This window comes from Microtus oregoni, unplaced genomic scaffold (assembly GCF_018167655.1).
Source record: "Microtus oregoni isolate MIOR12 unplaced genomic scaffold, Mior012 000027F_ref0000203, whole genome shotgun sequence".
Taxonomy (NCBI): Eukaryota; Metazoa; Chordata; class Mammalia; order Rodentia; family Cricetidae; genus Microtus; species Microtus oregoni.
Window position 1 is genome coordinate 19,203,372 of NW_024543086.1, and position 16,325 is coordinate 19,219,696.

A 16,325-nucleotide genomic window follows, 5' to 3' on the forward strand; every position below is an offset into this window, starting at 1 on the left:
ATTTCTGTGTCCGTGGCGTCATCATCAGTTGCCAGGATCGGGTTCTCTTCAGGTGATCTGATTGGCTGATGATTGAGAGACTAGGCCTCTCAAAATGAGCCAGGGGCGGACTCTTGTTGCCATTGGTTCAAAGGCTCAGAGGTTTGGAGAGAAAGCGGAAGGGAGTCGCGAAGAGCAGCTGGCGGCGGGATGGAGGCGGCAGCTGGTGAGCATGCGGGTCGGCCAGGCGTGAGGGGTCGGGGAAGTCTGAAGGCGGACCGAGTGCAACTCACCGGTGGCCTGCACACAGAGTGGCCTGCGACGCCAATGCATGGCATGTCCCCTTGTTTACCGAGCCAGCCGGGTGACGCGGATGCACATGGAGGCGGTTAAGGCTGCTCTAGGTCCTCAGCCTTGCTCCTCCCAGAGAGCTGGGAGCCCGCTGCAGTCTGTGCATTCGGGCACAGGTGCCGCGTAGCTGTGATAAACTAGCCTCTATGTTTCCTCTGTCTCTGCTGGCATTTAAGGATTATCACAGGTGAGCGTTCGTACACGGCGTCACGTGTAATCCACCTTCAGTTAATCCACCTCAGGCAGAAGTGAGACCCTGACATGCAGGTCTGGGACTTCTAGAAGACCTTCTACCAGGGTACCTTTGTCTTTGTCGCTCTCCCGGACACCCCAACTCCTTTTTCTCACCAGAGCCCGGGAATCTGGCTGGAGTGCGAAATATCATCCTTGTCCTCTCTGGAAAGGGGGGCGTTGGGAAAAGTACCATCTCCACGGAGTTGGCCCTGGCGCTGCGCCACCAGGGCAAGAAGGTGAGGCCCCGACCCGGGCTGACACCTGCTGCACTTAGTTTCCAGCTCCCAGCAATCCTGGAGGGCTTCTCTCCACCCTCAGCCTCCACTCTCTTTTAGGTGGGGATCCTAGATGTAGACCTGTGCGGGCCCAGCATCCCACGCATGCTCCGTGCACAAGGCAAGGCAGTGCACCAGTGTGACCAAGGCTGGGTGCCTGTCTTTGTGGATCAGGAGCAGAGCATCTCCCTCATGTCTGTGGGCTTCCTGCTGGAGAACCCTAACGAGGCCGTGGTGTGGAGAGGTCCCAAGAAACATGGTAAGAACTCAGTGGGCGGGAGGTCCTCCAGCTGACCCTTCAGTACCGCTTTATTGTGGCTACTTTCCCTCCTATCATGGTATCTAGGTATTTGGATCTAGCCCTGGCCTCTTGGTATTGGAGACTCTGTGCCAATGGAACGCTTCCATGGCTCATGCATGCCCACCCAGCTGGATATACACACCCCTCTGTCCCTGAGAAGCCTCTTCCAGCTTCTGTAACAGCCATATCAGCCTCTGAATGGATAGAGCGACATGGGACCCACACAGGGGAGTGTTGGGACCAATTAAGTCCTAGCCTTCAGCTGGATGTTGGGACTAATTGAGTCCTGGCCTTTAAGCTGTGCCTAGCTTAGAGGATCAGAGGATGGGATTTTCACCTGTTGGCCATTGACTGCCGTGTATTTAAGCCTACATGGTGTTAATTAAAGTGGGGCTTTTGGTATCAGTGTTAAAAGGTCTGCATGTCTGTCTGTCTCTTCATCTGTATTCTCAACCTCCAGCCCCCTTTCCCGAAGCTCGCGAACTGGGTTCTAGCGCACAGAGCGCAGACATGGGGGCGTGGTGCGCAGCAGGGGAGAAGCTGTGTTTGGCCTGTGTTGTCCATCTCTTAGTTAGGAAGGGAGGTCTCCTGAGAGCCTCGCCCTCTCTCAGCACATGGGTCTGAGGCGCAACAGTGTGTAGTGGGCCATGCGCTGAACTCCAAGGAGGTAACGTTAGACCATCCTGGCTGTAGTGGGGAAACTGCCTGGAAGAAGAACACACTGAGAGGGAATGGCTTGCTGCTCCTGGACGTGCCGGCAAGGAGCTTCATGTCAGGCCATTAGAGGACCAGAGGCCCTTCAGGGAGACTCAAGGTTCCATCGTCACCCGGGGCCATAAGGGGTAGAGCCGGGTCGGGTGGAGTGTGTGGAGGCAGTTCAGTGCTGGCCGTAACACGGCTGCTGGGAAGCATGGAGTGCTTGTGTGGCCCCCCGAGCTCTGCCTCCCCAGTCACCTCGCAGATCAAGGACCCTTGCTGCCTTGTGTGGCAGGTGTTCCTGCTGGTAGATCTGGGGCTGGGGGCTGGACAAGATGGGCCTCCCCAGCCTAACCCCCCCTCAGGTTACTTCTGATCTCTGGGGTCTCGGCAGCGCTGATAAAGCAGTTCGTGTCTGACGTGGCCTGGGGAGAGCTGGACTATCTGGTTGTGGACACGCCACCAGGGACTTCTGATGAGCACATGGCCACCGTGGAAGCCCTGCGCCCCTACAGGCCCCTGGGGGCTCTTGTGGTCACCACACCACAGGTACTATGGCATCTCCAACGTCACCTGGGGCGTGTGTCTGTGTGCCTGTGTCCTGTTGGGCTGGGCTGTGGTGGGCCATGTTCCCTGCTGATTGCATGGTTCTTGGCTGACATGTGGCTGACTGGCCTCTTTACTCTGATCTACAGGCAGTGTCTGTTGGGGATGTGAGGCGGGAGCTGACTTTCTGTAGGAAGACTGGGCTGCAGGTCATAGGGGTCGTGGAGAACATGAGCGGCTTCGTCTGCCCACACTGCGCTGTGAGTCTCTGAAGATGGGTGGGCTTAATTCAAGGTCTGAGGGAGTGAAAGACAGGGCAAGCAGTCAGAGGCTTCCAGTAAGAAAGTCCCCTGCCCATCAGTTCAGATGAGTGACTTCCTGGCCAATGAAGACACTGTTCCTACCTGGGTATTCTCCCTGGAGCAGCTGGAGGTCTCAGCTTGGCCGTGGGTCTGCAGACTGGACCCTCACAGCCTTTGTTTCCTAGGACTGCACCAACGTCTTCTCCAGGGGTGGAGGGGAGGAGCTGGCCCAGCTGGCTGGAGTCCCCTTTTTAGGTAAGTGTCAAGAGCAAGCCAGCAAGGGTCCCAGATTGCACCTACCAGGCTTCTGAGTGGGCCTGACTTCAGTGAGTGTGGAGTTTGGTTTATGTGGGCTGCCCGCCGCCCAGCAGTCTTGTGGGAGTGCATATGGCAGGGGTACCAGGCTCTGCCACTTGCCCCAGTTATTGTCAGGGAGGTCAGCAGCCTGAGTTTCTGGTGAGTGTGTGGTGGTTGACACTTCTCACCTGCTGAGCCTTGCTAGGCCTCCTCTTATTTTTGTTTGTTTCTTGGGGAGGGGGTTGTGGCACTTGCCACAGGGAACATGGGGAAGCCAGGTGACAGTTTGGGGTGGGGGGGCCAGTAGGTCCCAGAGACTGAACGCGGGTTGTCAGACTCAGCAACAGCACTTCCACCACTGAGCCCTCTTTCAGCCCTTCCCTGGCCTTTGCTGTTGTAGGCTCGGTTCCCCTGGACCCCCAGCTCACCAGGAGCCTGGAGGAGGGCCGTGACTTCATCCAGGAGTTCCCCAAGAGCACTGCCTATGCCGCACTCACTTCCATCGCCCAGAAAGTTCTGCACAGGATGCCTGCTCTGCACTCCTGACAGCCTCCCAGCCTCTCTGTCCACAGCCTACAGGAGCTCTGGGAGCTGGTGTCCTCAGGACTGGCCTGAGCAATGGCTGGTCTGTGCGATGACCTCCGTGCAGACATCTCCCTGCAGGCCCCAGTGTTCGGGGCAGAGTTTTCTTTACCATCAGCGGCCTTGCCAGACTAGTTTGTAGCTGAGGGGACGATTTGGGTCCTAGTTTCTTGAGATGGTCGCAGCCTTAACCTCCACCCTATGGGCTTTGTCCAGCCCTAGTTCCCTCCGCCCCAGATCCACCAGATCCACAGGCTGCTCAGACAGCACACTATACACGAGCTGGCCAGTACATTCTCCTCCTGAGGGACCCTGAGTGCCCACAAGGACTGTGCTGTGGAGCCTTCCGTGATGCACTGTGTGGTTTACTTGGTAACTTACGGGAGTCTGCCATTAAACTATCTCCCTACCTTGTGGAGAACCCAGCATCCAGACCCTTTTGTCCTCAGTGAGATGGCTTTTGCTGCATTCTAGGTCTGGAACAGGCAGTATTAGTAAAGATATAACGGGGCCTGAAGAGATGGTGAGGATGTCTGTCTTGTCTTGGGGACAGGTGTCTGCACGTTGTGTTTTCAGAGACCCCGTGGGCCTGGGGCAGCTGGAAGCCATAGGATGAGAGTTGAGGAGTGAGCTGAGGCACGGAGGCCCTTTCCTCCTTCCTGGAAAGGTCAGGAAGGAAAGTTCTGGAAAGCACATGGTAACCTGTTATGTCTTCCTGGGGCAAAGCTGAGGTCTCCAGGGGATAGTGGGGGCCTGGGAAGCATTTCAGAGGATGGTTCCTGCAGTCAGATGGGAAGGTGCTGTCCTCACCTCCCACCTGCCTCCGCCCCAGCACCACTGTTCATGCCCAGCAGTGAGCGATGTGGTGACCTCCACAGCTGGGCTCTGACCACCTGGGATCTGGACAGCTGTGAGAAGCCCACCTGGTCCCAGTGTCGTGCCCTGAGGGAAGGCTGCAATGCCATGTTTTGGGAAGATATAGGTGCCTGTAGTTCCTTGTGTTGGAGGAGAGGGTCCCAGGAAACCCAAGAGGGCAAGGTGAAGTGGGACATATGTTCCCAACACCAGCAAGTCACAAGTAGGCTCAGGTAGAGCTGTAGAAGAGGTGGGGACAAGGGCACACTCAACAAGCCATGCTTAGTGCTTGCTTTTAATTGTTGCCAGCAGGGAGTGCTGCTGAGTGCTTCGCCTCCTGGTTGGGTCCTTGGGCACCTGGCCTGTGCCCACCTTTCTGAGTTTAGGCCACATGGCTGCCAGTACTGCCCTGCTTCTAGGAAGTGAGCAGCCTAGGACCTGTCCCCTAGAGTTGAGTAGGTATTCTCCGCCCCTCCCCACACTGGCTTCGAGGGCTGGCGATTCTGGTAACAGTGAGAACTGTCCTGACCACAAGGCGGCATTAGGCCAAACCAGGCCAGTGGTAGCCAGAGTCAGCAGTGCGCAAAATGTGTTTCGCTGATGTCTCGAAGGTCGAGGCCTGAGACGTCGGCAGGGCCAGCACAGGTGATGTTGTTGTAGGTGTGCACCGGTTGGCAGTCATCCCCCTCACAGACAGTCTGAACAAAGCGGGGGACAACGCCGGGGTTCTGCAGGGCAAAGTCACGCAGTGCCTTGAGGGGACAGTGGCAGTCCCAGGGGTTGGCATCAAGCCACAGACGCTCTAGGCCAGGCTGTGGCGAGAAGGTGTGCAAAGAGTTGTTCCTGAGGCTGAGGTAGCGCAGCCGCCCCAGTCGTGAGAAAAGGCCTTCCGACAGCCCCTCCAGGCGGTTGTGGGAGATGTCCAGCCAGAAGGCCCGCTGCAAGGGGCTCAGTACATCCTCAGACAGCGCCGACAGCCGGTTATACGAGAGAAGCAGGTACTCCAGCTGACCAAGTCCCTGGAAAAGCTGGCGGGGCAGATGTGTGAGCTGGTTGTCGGTAAGATCAAGCTCAAGGAGCTCAGAGAGACCTGCCAGGCTATGCTCCTCGATGCTGGAGATGCTGTTGCCCTTGAGGAAGAGCCTGCGCAGCCCCGAGAGGCCAGCGAAAGTGTGCAGGCGGATGCGGCCCAGGCAGCTGTGCTCCAGGTGCAGGCTGTGCAGCTTGCCCAGGCCCTGGAACACTCGCTCTGGGAGGTTCTTCAGACAATTGCCGGAGAGATTCATAACGGCCACATTGAAGAGACCAAAGAAGGCACCCACCTTGACCTCGTGGATCTGATTGTCATTGAGCGTGAGCACCTCCAGCTGCCCAAGGCCCTCAAATGTCTTCTCACCTAACTGCCGGATGCGATTGTGACCAAGCTGCAGTTCCTCCAAGAAGTGTAAGTCTTTGAAAGTACGGGGCCGCAAGATAGTGATGGCGTTGTGTGCCAGGCGCAGAACATGCAGACCCAGCAGGCCTGGGAAGGTGTCCTCCAGGAGGCCTGCCACGCGGTTATGGGACAGGTCCAGCCAGCGCAGTGCCTTCATGCCCAGGAAGGCACCGGGGGCCACAGCTGTGACAAAGTTGCGGTCCAGGTACAACTTCTGCAGCCTGGGCAGGTGTATGAAGACGTTGGCTTTGACGCTGCGCAGCGCGTTCCTGCTCAGGTCCAGCTCTTGCAGCTCACCCAAGCCACAGAAGAGCGAAGGCTGCAGGTAAGCCAGTTTGTTGCCAGCCAGCACCAGCTCCCGGAGGTTACCCAGGCCCTGGAACACCGTATCGGGCAGTACCACTAGGCTGTTCCAGCCCAGGTTGAGGTCCCAGAGGTGACTGAGGCCCCGGAACAGCCCCTCTTCCAGCCGGCCCAGGAGGTTGTTGCTCAGGCTGAGTGAAGCCAGGCTGGGCGTGTGCGTGAACAAGCCAGCAGCGAGGCCCCGGAGCAGGTTCCGCTCCAGGTGCAAGTGGTAGAGGTTCTGCAGGCCCAGCAGCGCCTGGGGCTCCAGACTGCTCAGCCAGCTGCCCTGCAGGTTGAGGAAGTCCAAGCTGGACAGGTTTTGGAAAGCCGCCGAGGGGATGGAGGAAAGGTTGTTGCCGTCGAGCCACAGGGCCCTGGTGCTTGCTGGGATGCCATCAGGCAGCCGTGTGAGGTTCCTCGAACTGCAGAAGACGCTGAGCTCCTCTGTGTGGTCGTCATAGCTGCAGGTACAGGTGACAGGGCACGGGGGGCCCTCGGCATCTGTGGATGCTCCAGGATCTGCCCCTTGCAGGTCACAGGAGCCCAGTGCCACCCAGAAAGCCAGAAGTACCACCAGGGCTGGGCCTCCTGTGGGGAGAAGGGCTTGGCAAGGAGGTGCCCAGAGGACTGTGACCCACGATGTGAGCCAACCCCTGGGCTTCCCTAGGCCTCAGCCACTGTAAGAGAAGGGTGTTGTTTGAGGTCTGAGACCTGTGATCAACCCTCTTTGATATGAGCAGCCAGATCCTATCCTTGGGAGTAACTTCACTTTTCCAGTTCACGGGACCAGCGAGTGGTGGTCCCCATCTCATCACACCCAGGGCTTAGAGGCTTCCATTTCAACCTGGCTCCACAGGCAACCCTGGCCCTGGCCCTGGCCACTAGGCCATGTGGCAGTCTGTGCCCTCTGGGGTATACACAGGCTGAAAAGCAGAGCCGAGCTGTTGGCCAAGACCTGGCTGTTCCAGAATATTCTGGAACAGACCCGGGCAGCATATTCATTTGTGGTCCCCAGTGACTGAACGGCAAGCTGGGCGCTCCCTGCCTGCTGGGCCCCTAGCTGGAAGAGGCACACCCTACTTGCTCCCCAGTATATGCAGCCTGTACCACCTGCTGGCAGAAGAATGGGGTCTAGAAAACCCTGTCTCCACTCTCACGGCTCCACCAGCACCTCAAGTCTATGCCGAGAGCACCAGCTCAGGCTGGGCAGCACCGTTCCGCACCACACAGCCTGCATCCGGAGTAACTGTACAACGGTTCTGGAGTGAGACTTCATGGAGCAGCCCCTGGCATTGTGGTAGCATGCCAAAGGCAGGCAAGGATAAGACTGGCTTCGTACTCACCCGGGGCTGGGCCCCTGAGAGGAGCAGAAGCTAGAAGGGTCACAGGCTGTGGCTAGCACACCGTCGCGGCAAGCTGTGAGGTAGGGCTGTGGGGAGCTTGTTTCTGCACCTCGATATGCCCAGGGGTTCGGTACTTGTTCCTGCCTGCCCTGCCTTCCTTCGGCCCTCCCCCCAGTGCCACCACCAAGGGAGAGCGTAACAGACCCCTTGGGGTCATGATTAGCAGAATCCAAGACCCCATCCAGAATTCCCACCAGCCCACCCTGAGCTGAGCTCACTACAGCTTTTCCCAGTGGGCTCAGGGTTGAGGGCCAGCTACCCTCAGAGCAAGTGGCCGGGATACGGGGTCCTCACCTGTCCTCGGGGCCATTGCGCCTCGCACAGAACTGGCTGCAGGCAGGCAGTGAGTGAGGGCTGCCTAAGTGCAGGCTGCTGCCCTCTGGATTTCCTCACTGCCAGTAGCTGGCAGCCTTAAGCTGGCCCTGCCCCACACTCGGTCTCCTTTAACCCTCTCGTGCTGGGCAGCTAGTCTCAACCGCAAGTCTTCTGGGTGCAGATGGTGCGGGGGAGACGTGGGGCTCTGAAGGCTGCCCATGCAGGTGTTGAAGGTAGAGGCTTGTTGGAGCAGCCTTACAGGATCTGGTGCTCAAGATAGAGAGGCCCCTCTCTCCAAGTAGGTTCAGCCAAGGTGAGAATACCCTAAGGGAGCTCGCAGATCCTGGGGAACCCCCCACTCACCCCCATACTGAGCAGATGGCTCTATCGGGTTAAGCAGTTGCTGCCTGTTTCTTACAGACCCTCCTGTATTTCTAGCATGTTGCCTGAGCTGGGGTTTCTTTTTTTCTTTTCTTTTTTTTTTTGGGGGGGGGGCGTTTTTCAAGACAGGGTTTCTTTGTGTAGCCCTGGTTATCCTGAACTCACTCTGTATACCAGGCTGGCCCCAAACTCATAGAGATCTCATAGAGATCCACCTGCCTCTGCTTTCCAAGCGCTGGGATTTAAAGCTGTGCACCACCACTGCCTGGCTTAGCTGGGGTTTAACAGGATAAGTTGGTCCCACCGTTTGGGCTTCCCAGCCCAGTGGTTTGTCCAGGGCTCAGTCTCAGCCTTCCAGTGACCTCTAGGTCAGCTGATGTCTGGCCACTGCCCCTCCCCCAGGGCCTCTTCTAGGAACACCTGGCAGGGCCACCAGCTACCTCATGTTTGCCTTCAGTAGCACAGCCCTCTTGGGGAAGCCTGGCAAGGGGACAGTGGGAAACCCAGGCCCTAAGGGCCAGGGCCAGCAGCTTCCACGGGCTCTGACTGTTCTCAGCGGCAACAAGGGCCTAACTACCACAGTTCCTTGTGTGTAGAGACCCCGGGTAAATGTGCTGTCTCGGGGAGGTTAGGGGGCTGCTCATGGGGCCCCCAACTTGGCCCTGGCTCCACTCACCCTGCCGGAGCCCCATCTCGGCTTCCTCCTCCAGGGCCTGAGAGCTGTGACCTGGCGGACGCTCGGAAGCGGCGAACCCTGCCTTGAGCTCTGTCCCTTTGCCCTGCCGGGGTGGTGGGAATGCACACGGGAGGGGCCAGGTTTCAGGGGGAGCACTTCTCGGGGAGGGGGGGCTGGGGGACATTAGGACCTATCTCCAGGCAGACAGAGGAAGTAGACAGGTCTGGGAGGGTCAGGGGGCTGTGGCTTCCACTCTGCTGCCTCATCTCCAGGGCATTTTCCAGGTTATTCCTCAGCCTCTTTTCTGAGAAATTATAGATCGGCAGGGGCAGGCTCCGCCCAGAGCCACAGAGCAGTTTACACAGGAAAAGTGCAGGCTCAGCAGGGCTGTGGGGCCAGTGGCCTGCCTCAGTCTCTGTTGGGAAAGGGGGCCAGGCAGCAGTGCCCGGGAGTCCCTGCGGGGCCCTGCTTTACTCTGGGCTGGGATGGATCTCTTCCTGTTCACTGCAAACACCTCTGGATGTGGAGTGGAGGCCTTAGCAGGCTTTTGACAGCTTGGTTAGAGCCAAGTCAGCCTCCTGGGTCCTGAGTCACACAGCACAGTAACATAACCAGCGTTCTCTACTCCCCAAAAGCTCAGCTATCCTGTCAAGGTTTCTTTCCCAGGGCCATGCTCGGGGCCCATGCGGCCTGTGTCTAGCCCTGAATATGCCATCAGATGCAGAGTGTACCAGGTCAGCCTCTGGACATCATCCGAGTGAGACAGCCGTGTGGTACATCTGTCCGAGCTGGGCGCTCAGCTCCTCCCTCCAGGACCACTCAGTGAAGCTGTGGGTGGTGGCTCTGAGGCCTGAGGGAATGTGGGTGCTTCTGTGGGGGCAGGACTTGGGGTCCATATGGCTTCCCTAGCCGTCTCCACATGTGAGCTACTGGTAGATGGCTGTCCTAGTGGTCTGTGTTTTCTGGGTCTCTGGTTAGGCTGAGCACACTGAAGCTGTTGGCACATTTCTGTTTGAGCCTCTTGTCGGTTTCTCCCAGATCACCCATCAGTCTTGAGATTTCTTGTCAGGAGCTTAGGGCTTTTGGTTCTGTGTGTGCAGGCACATGGTGCTAGGCTGGATACAGGCCAGGGTCTGTGTGTGAGGCTTGAGCGTACTCCCTTATTCCCCCAGCCAGAGTTAGTAATTTCATGTTTTAATTTTTTTTTTTGAGACAGCCTAATCTGACCTTGAACTTGATATGTAGCAGGTGAGGCTTTAAACTCCAGGTGAGGCTTTAAACTCCTGGTTCTTCTGCTTCTACCTCCCAAGTGCTGGGGTTACAGCCGGAATTACGTCACCACTTCGAGGCTGACAGAACCTTACTACATAGTCCAGACTGGTGCTCAAATTCACAGTGGCCCCTTGCCTCAGCCTCCAGCGTGCTGGGCTTATCGAAATGCAGCCCAACTAATCCTTCATAGTTTTTTATGTAATCTGAATTATCAGATGAGAATTTTGAGTCCTGTTTGCATTTGTACCTAAACATGTTCCCTCACGTCCCTTTTATAATCTCTTCCATTGCTATCAACAGCTAGCCTTGCATCATTCTCTTGCTGTCTTGGTCAGTCTGGGGTAGCTGAGAGTGTTGGCAATAACCTGCAATGCTTGAGAGAAGGCGGGTCTGCGAGATTTTTTTTTTTCCTGAGACAGGGTCTCTCTATGCGGCTCTGGCTGTCCTAGAACCACTATGTAGACCAAGCTGGGCTTGAACTCACAGAGATGTTGCTGGGATTAAAGGTGTGAGCCACCACCACTCAGCATGACAGTGTCTTTCTGTCCAGAAACATTTTAGTTTCACATGGTTCCTTTGTCTGCTGTTGGTCTCGATGCCTGTGCTACCAGGAACCTGTTCTAACCCTTTCCTGCGCCTAGAAGCTGAAGCTCATTCCCTGATTTGGGGAACTGGTCGTATGCTGAGGTCCTTGGCCCATTCAGAGTTGAGTTTTGTATGGAATAAGAAGACTCATGTTTCATGTAACTAACTATCCAATTTGACCATCGTTTGTTGATGCTTTTTTCAAGTGTGTATTAAAAAAGAATCAGGCCAGGTGGTGGTGGCGCATGCCATTAATCCCAGCACTTGGGAGGCAGAGGCAAGTGGATCTCTGTGAGTTCGAGGCCAGCCTGGTCTACAAGAGCTAGTTCCAGGACAGCTAGGGATGTTACACAGAGAAACCCTGTCTTGAAAAACCAACAAAACCAAACCAAAACAAACAAAAGAACAAGATTCAGGCCAGGCAGCAATGTGGTCTAGGTGTGTGGCTGACTCAGGCCCGGCAGCAGTCTGGTCCAGGTGTGTGGCTGAGCACCATCACACACCACAGCACTGACGGTTTCCCTCTCGAGTCACGCTTGGCTCTATTCCAAGTCTCTGCCCTATCCAGGCAGTGTCAGGTGGGCTTACTCTCCTGGCGTGGACGTTAAGATGGATAGGTCATTGGTTGACTACTCCCCTAATCTCTAGGCACAAACCCACAGCTGAATATTAGGCGGAGTTTGGGGAAGGATTGTAGGAGCCAGAGAGGTCAAGGACACAAGAAAACCCATAGAATCAACTAACAGGGGCTCACAGAGACTGAGCCTGTGTAGTTCTGACCTAGGCACTCTGCATATATGTGACAGTTCTGTAGCTTGTTTCTCTTGTGGGACTCCTAACTCCGACTCTTTTACTGGCTTTTGGGACCCTACTCCACATAATGGGTCGCCTTGCCCAGCCTTAGTACATGGGGAGGTGTATTAGTCTTACTGCAGCTTGATATGCCATGTTTTGTTGATTCTCGTGGGAGACCTGCCTTTTCCTAAACAGAAAACGGAGGAGGAGTGGATCTTGGGGTGGGAACAGAGGGGGAGTGGGGAAGGGATGGAAAAGAAAGGAGGGAGGGGAAACTTTGACCAGGATATAAAATAAATTTATTTTTAAAAAATCAGGTGAGCGTAGGATCTAGTCTATCGATCAGTTGTCGGTTTTTATTCCAGCATCATGCCATTGTTATAGCTCTGTAATATAACTTAAAATCAAGATGGTCAGTCTTTAGCTTTATGTGCTGTGTATGCATACCTGTGGAGGCTGGGGACATCCAGTGTCTTCCTCAGTCACTTTTCTGACATTTTTTGAGGCAAGACTCAAACTGAACCAGCAGCTCACTGACTGGCCAGAAGGCCCCAGAGATTGGTGTGTCTCCGCCACCACGTCACAGAGCTGGGGCGTCGGATGTGCCCACAGCCAGCTCTGTGGGGGAGGGGTCTTCACGCAGGCCGTGTTTTCAGAGCAGGCAGCTGTACTGACTGCCATCACTTGTGAAAATGTGTAGTCTTTTTGCCCTTTTTGTGTTAAGGATATTTTTTTTAATATTTATTTATTTATTATGTATACAATATTCTGTCTGTATGCCTGAAAGCCAGAAGAGGGTGCCAGACCTCTCTACAGATGGTTGTGAGCCACCATGTGGTTGCCGGGAATTGAACTCAGGACCTTTGGAAGAGCAGGCAATGCTCTTAACCACTGAGCCATCTCTCCAGCCCCTGTTAAGGATATTTTTATGAGTGTTTGCCTGCATGCAAATCTGGGGCCTGCAGAGGCCAAAGGAGGGCACTGGATCCCCTGGAACCAGAGGCAGAGACAGTTGTGTGGCACCGTGTGGGTGCCTTGACTGTTGAGAAGACTGTTCTTGGCGCCCAACAAAAACAAATGGCCACCAGCACCATAGTTCATTCTTGATTCTGCCTCACGTCCTGGTGCCTAATCTTGTCCTTGTACCACACTCTCGTTGTGGTACACACTTCAGGTAGTCAGAGGTCCCTAAACCTTCTTTGTCAGAGTTTTTTGGCTCACGTGGCTTTTCTGAATCACTGTATAATTTTAAAACCTGCTTGTTACTTTCTTAAACACATGCTAGGATCCTGCTAGGGTTGTGCTTTTTAAATCTGCAGATCAGTTTGTGGGGAACCAGTACCTTAGCAGTGCTTGTCCCATTGGTGAGCATGGCCACCTGCCCATTTGTTTAGCTCCTTCATTTCTCTTAGGAACATTTTGCCATTTTCCCTGTGTAAACCTTACATTTTGATAAAAATGGTTATTAGTTTTGCTGCTACTGAGAAAGAAATGGCTTTGATTTCGCTTTTGGGTTACTATGTAGAGATTGGGTTACTACTATGTAGAGACACAATGAATCTACTGTTAATTCTAGTGTGAAGCAGTACTCCTTGGGGTTTGCTGTGCAGGGCTGTGTCATTAATTTACCTTCTCCATGTCATTGTTCTCCATGTCCTGGCATGCTTTTATGTTTACTGCAGTGCCCTGTGGAGTGGCAAGGGTGGATGACTTTGCCTTGCCCCTATGTAGGAAGAATTAAGTCATGTGTCATTGTGACCTGGCGCTATGATTCTAACAGATTCTAAGAGGCAGTGCATGTTTGCCAGAGATACCCATTTCCCAACCCCTGGAATCTGTGACCATTACATGACAGAGGGACCTTACTAAGATCCCAGATGAGGCCAAAGTAAACACAGGGCCCTAGCTTCGGAAGGTGATGTGGGAGGCCGAGTCAGGAGGGCTCAGCCGTGGTATCCGGCTTTGCAGGGGGAGAAAAGGCTGTGAGCTGGGGACGGAGGTGGCTTTTAAGAAGCTGGACAGAGCAAGGACACATTTCTTGAGCCCTCAAGAGTGAGCTCTGAGGACATGAGTCATGTCAACTTCCAGTCTCCAAACTACAAGATGGTGCACCTGTGGATTGTGTCTCTCGGGCCATAGACTCTCATAGCAACAGATGAAGGCACACATGGGTACTCTTTCAGGCCATGGAAGCTCCAGTGTTTGTGGAGAGATTTTGTGAATGAATGTTGGACACTGCCAAACATGCTTGTGAGCTGATCCTATAGGCTTTGCTCTCTATGCATACAGCCGGCTGCACCGGCTAACGTTCAGTCTTACATTTCCTGAGGTCAGTCCCGCATGGTCACGGTATATGATGTTGCTGAACTTGAGTTAGCAATATTAGGGATTTTTGAGTTTTTTTATATGTTGATATCTTTCTTGGGCTTTGGTTTCAGAAAAACATTAGTCTGGAAACTGAGTTGGGAGCACCCCCTCTGTGTGACAGAACACACCGGCAAAGCCATGTGACCTCTGCCCTCCGTGAGACTTCAGTTTGGTATAGGTGTGTTCACAGGCCACTTCCGAGAGACTCTCCCTCTCAGGCTGATGCGAGAGGACCACGAGTTGGAGACCAGTCTCAGCTACAGAGAGACCCGGGGTCTGTGGAACCTACACATGCACATTAGTCTGTGTTGCCTAAGGTGGTCTCAAATGATTTGCACATAGCTGACAGGCACAGCTAATTATTCTTCAGCTGGGTGGCTGTGTCTGTCTGGGGATCAGTGGGTTTCATTTGTTTCTCCTAGTGCCCTACATAAACCCTGGGAATGTTAGGAGCAGCAGTAATTTCTTCCTTCATGATTTTTGTGATTTATAGCTTTAATTTTGATCAGTGTGAAAATATTTTTTCTCTTCAAAGAACTTCTGGTTCATGCTTTGCCAGTCTCCATCCTTTCCGAGGGGCAGGTGTACTTCTGAGGCAGGTCTCGCTCTGCTCTGCAGCCAGGGTGTCCTTGAACTCTTTGCTCTGTAACCAAGGCTGGGATTACAGGCGTGGGCCATCATGGTGACTTTAATGTCTCACTCCGGGGAGGACGGGTGTTGCACGTGCTCTGTCTCAGCTTTGCCTCTGATCCTTTGAGTTTCATTTGTTTTCTTGTTTAAGATAAAACCTGCATTTTGAGACCTTTTATTCTAAGGACAGAACTCAGGGTAAAATCCTTGCCTGCTATGTTTGCGACTCTACATTCAATCGAGCACGGCACCACACCCGCACAGGCACACATACCTACACACATACCTACACACACACCTACACACACCTACACACACCTACACACACCTACACATACATACACACATACATACACACATATGTGTACATATAAATATATATCCCCCAGCACTGTTCTGCCAACTCTAGTAAACTTTCCAGTTTTACTTCTTAACTCGTATTTAGAAATGTTTACTGGAGTTCTCTAAAGATACTTGGGGAAAGAACACACTGTATACTTTAGCCTTCGTGGCTGGCCTATGGCCTGAGACATGGTCTGTCCCAGAGATGCATGGGCATCTAAGAAAAGCAGGCACTCGGGTTCAGTTGGATAACATCGGCACCCCAGCCACTGTGGGTGAGAGCTGGGCCCTGTGTTCTACCCACGCACTGCAGTCATCGGGAGACTGCAGGAAACTAAGGACTGGATGACAATGACGGCACTGCAGAGCGAGGCAGCCAGGTTACTGACAGCAGCTGGGTTCTGTGAGCTCCAGTGTTGAGCAAGAGAGGAAAGATGTGTCTGCCTCCACGCACAGCCGCTGTCAGGAAAACTATCAGACACAGGTGCTCCCCTGACTCGGAGGCTCACACTGAGTGGTGTGACATTAGGACAGAAAGAGCGAGCTATCCCTGAGCTCTAGGTCAGGTGCTAGTGCTGCACCCCACCCCAGCCCACTGCTGCCCCACCTGATTTTTTTCCCCCTGAGACAGGGGTTCTCTGTGTAGTTTTGAAGCCTGTCCTGGGACGCTCTCTGTAGACCAAGCTGGCCTCAAACAGATCCGCCTGCCTCTACCTCCAGAGTGCTGGGATTGAAGGTGTACGCCACCACTGCCCAGCCAAATTCTCTATTCTTGCCCTGGCCTTTGCCACCCCTGAAGACACACGTCCACAGTGGTAGGTAGGCCAGGAGAAGTCTGCCTCTCCTTGCTGGACAGACAATGATTTAGAAGTGCAGATCATGAGGGGAAGGGACACAGAACACAGTGCCAGCTGTGGGGTGTGTGGTGGGAATGGAGCCAGGGCCTCACTGCAATTTAAATGGCTACCTGTATGATTCTCACCTTAATTAAGAGTAATTTTGTTAGGGGCAGGGGGATCTCTGTGAGTTCGAGGCCAGCTGGGTCAACAGTGAATTCCAGAGCTACACAGAGAAACCCTGACTCAAAAAAAAAATTTTTTTTTGAGTAGTCTCTTTTTGTAGACCAGGCTGGCCTTGAACTCAGAGAAACATCTGGCTCTACTTCCCGAGTGCCACTACCTGGCTTATATATGCTTTTTTTTTGAGGGGGGGGGGGCGTTCAAGACAGGGTTCTCGTTGTAGCCCTGACTGTCCTGGAACTCGGGACCACCACCCTCACCCCCAGATAATATGCATTCTACTCCTCTCACCCTAAACTTTCACCTCCCCCCCCCAAGCCCCTTTCCCACCCTTTTACACAA

The 16,325-nt window shown here is 54.2% G+C and overlaps 2 protein-coding genes across 5 annotated transcripts; one reads left to right on the forward strand and one right to left on the reverse strand.

The window, feature by feature from the left end:
• The first annotated feature begins 126 nt into the window (after positions 1-126).
• Positions 127-3,991, forward strand: Nubp2 (nucleotide binding protein 2). Of its 4 annotated transcripts, XM_041675890.1 has the most exons (8): positions 176-205; positions 507-517; positions 682-800; positions 900-1,098; positions 2,231-2,385; positions 2,532-2,642; positions 2,870-2,939; positions 3,382-3,991. In XM_041675890.1, the coding sequence occupies exons 4-8, from the start codon at positions 945-947 to the stop codon at positions 3,525-3,527; spliced, it is 636 nt and encodes a 211-aa protein (XP_041531824.1). In that variant the 5' UTR covers positions 176-205; positions 507-517; positions 682-800; positions 900-944; the 3' UTR covers positions 3,528-3,991. The 4 variants fall into 4 exon arrangements, with proteins under 4 accessions (XP_041531820.1, XP_041531822.1, XP_041531824.1 ...); XM_041675886.1 differs by lacking the exon at positions 507-517 and having other exon boundaries at positions 127-205; XM_041675887.1 differs by lacking the exon at positions 507-517 and having other exon boundaries at positions 185-205; positions 883-1,098.
• Positions 3,992-4,652: 661 nt separating this feature from the next.
• On the reverse strand, positions 4,653-9,044 carry Igfals (insulin like growth factor binding protein acid labile subunit). Its single transcript, XM_041676513.1, has 2 exons — positions 8,974-9,044; positions 4,653-6,786 (listed from the first exon to the last, which is right to left on the reverse strand). Exons 1-2 carry the CDS (start codon positions 8,987-8,989, stop codon positions 4,991-4,993), a joined length of 1,812 nt encoding a protein of 603 aa, XP_041532447.1. The 5' UTR covers positions 8,990-9,044; the 3' UTR covers positions 4,653-4,990.
• Between the last annotated feature and the right edge of the window lie 7,281 nt (positions 9,045-16,325).

Coding starts and splice junctions, on each gene's coding strand:
- Nubp2 (XM_041675886.1), top strand. Junction 801..899: donor TGCGCCACCAGGGCAAGAAG/GTGAGGCCCCGA, acceptor ACTCTCTTTTAG/GTGGGGATCCTAGATGTAGA. Junction 2,940..3,381: donor GGCTGGAGTCCCCTTTTTAG/GTAAGTGTCAAG, acceptor TTGCTGTTGTAG/GCTCGGTTCCCCTGGACCCC.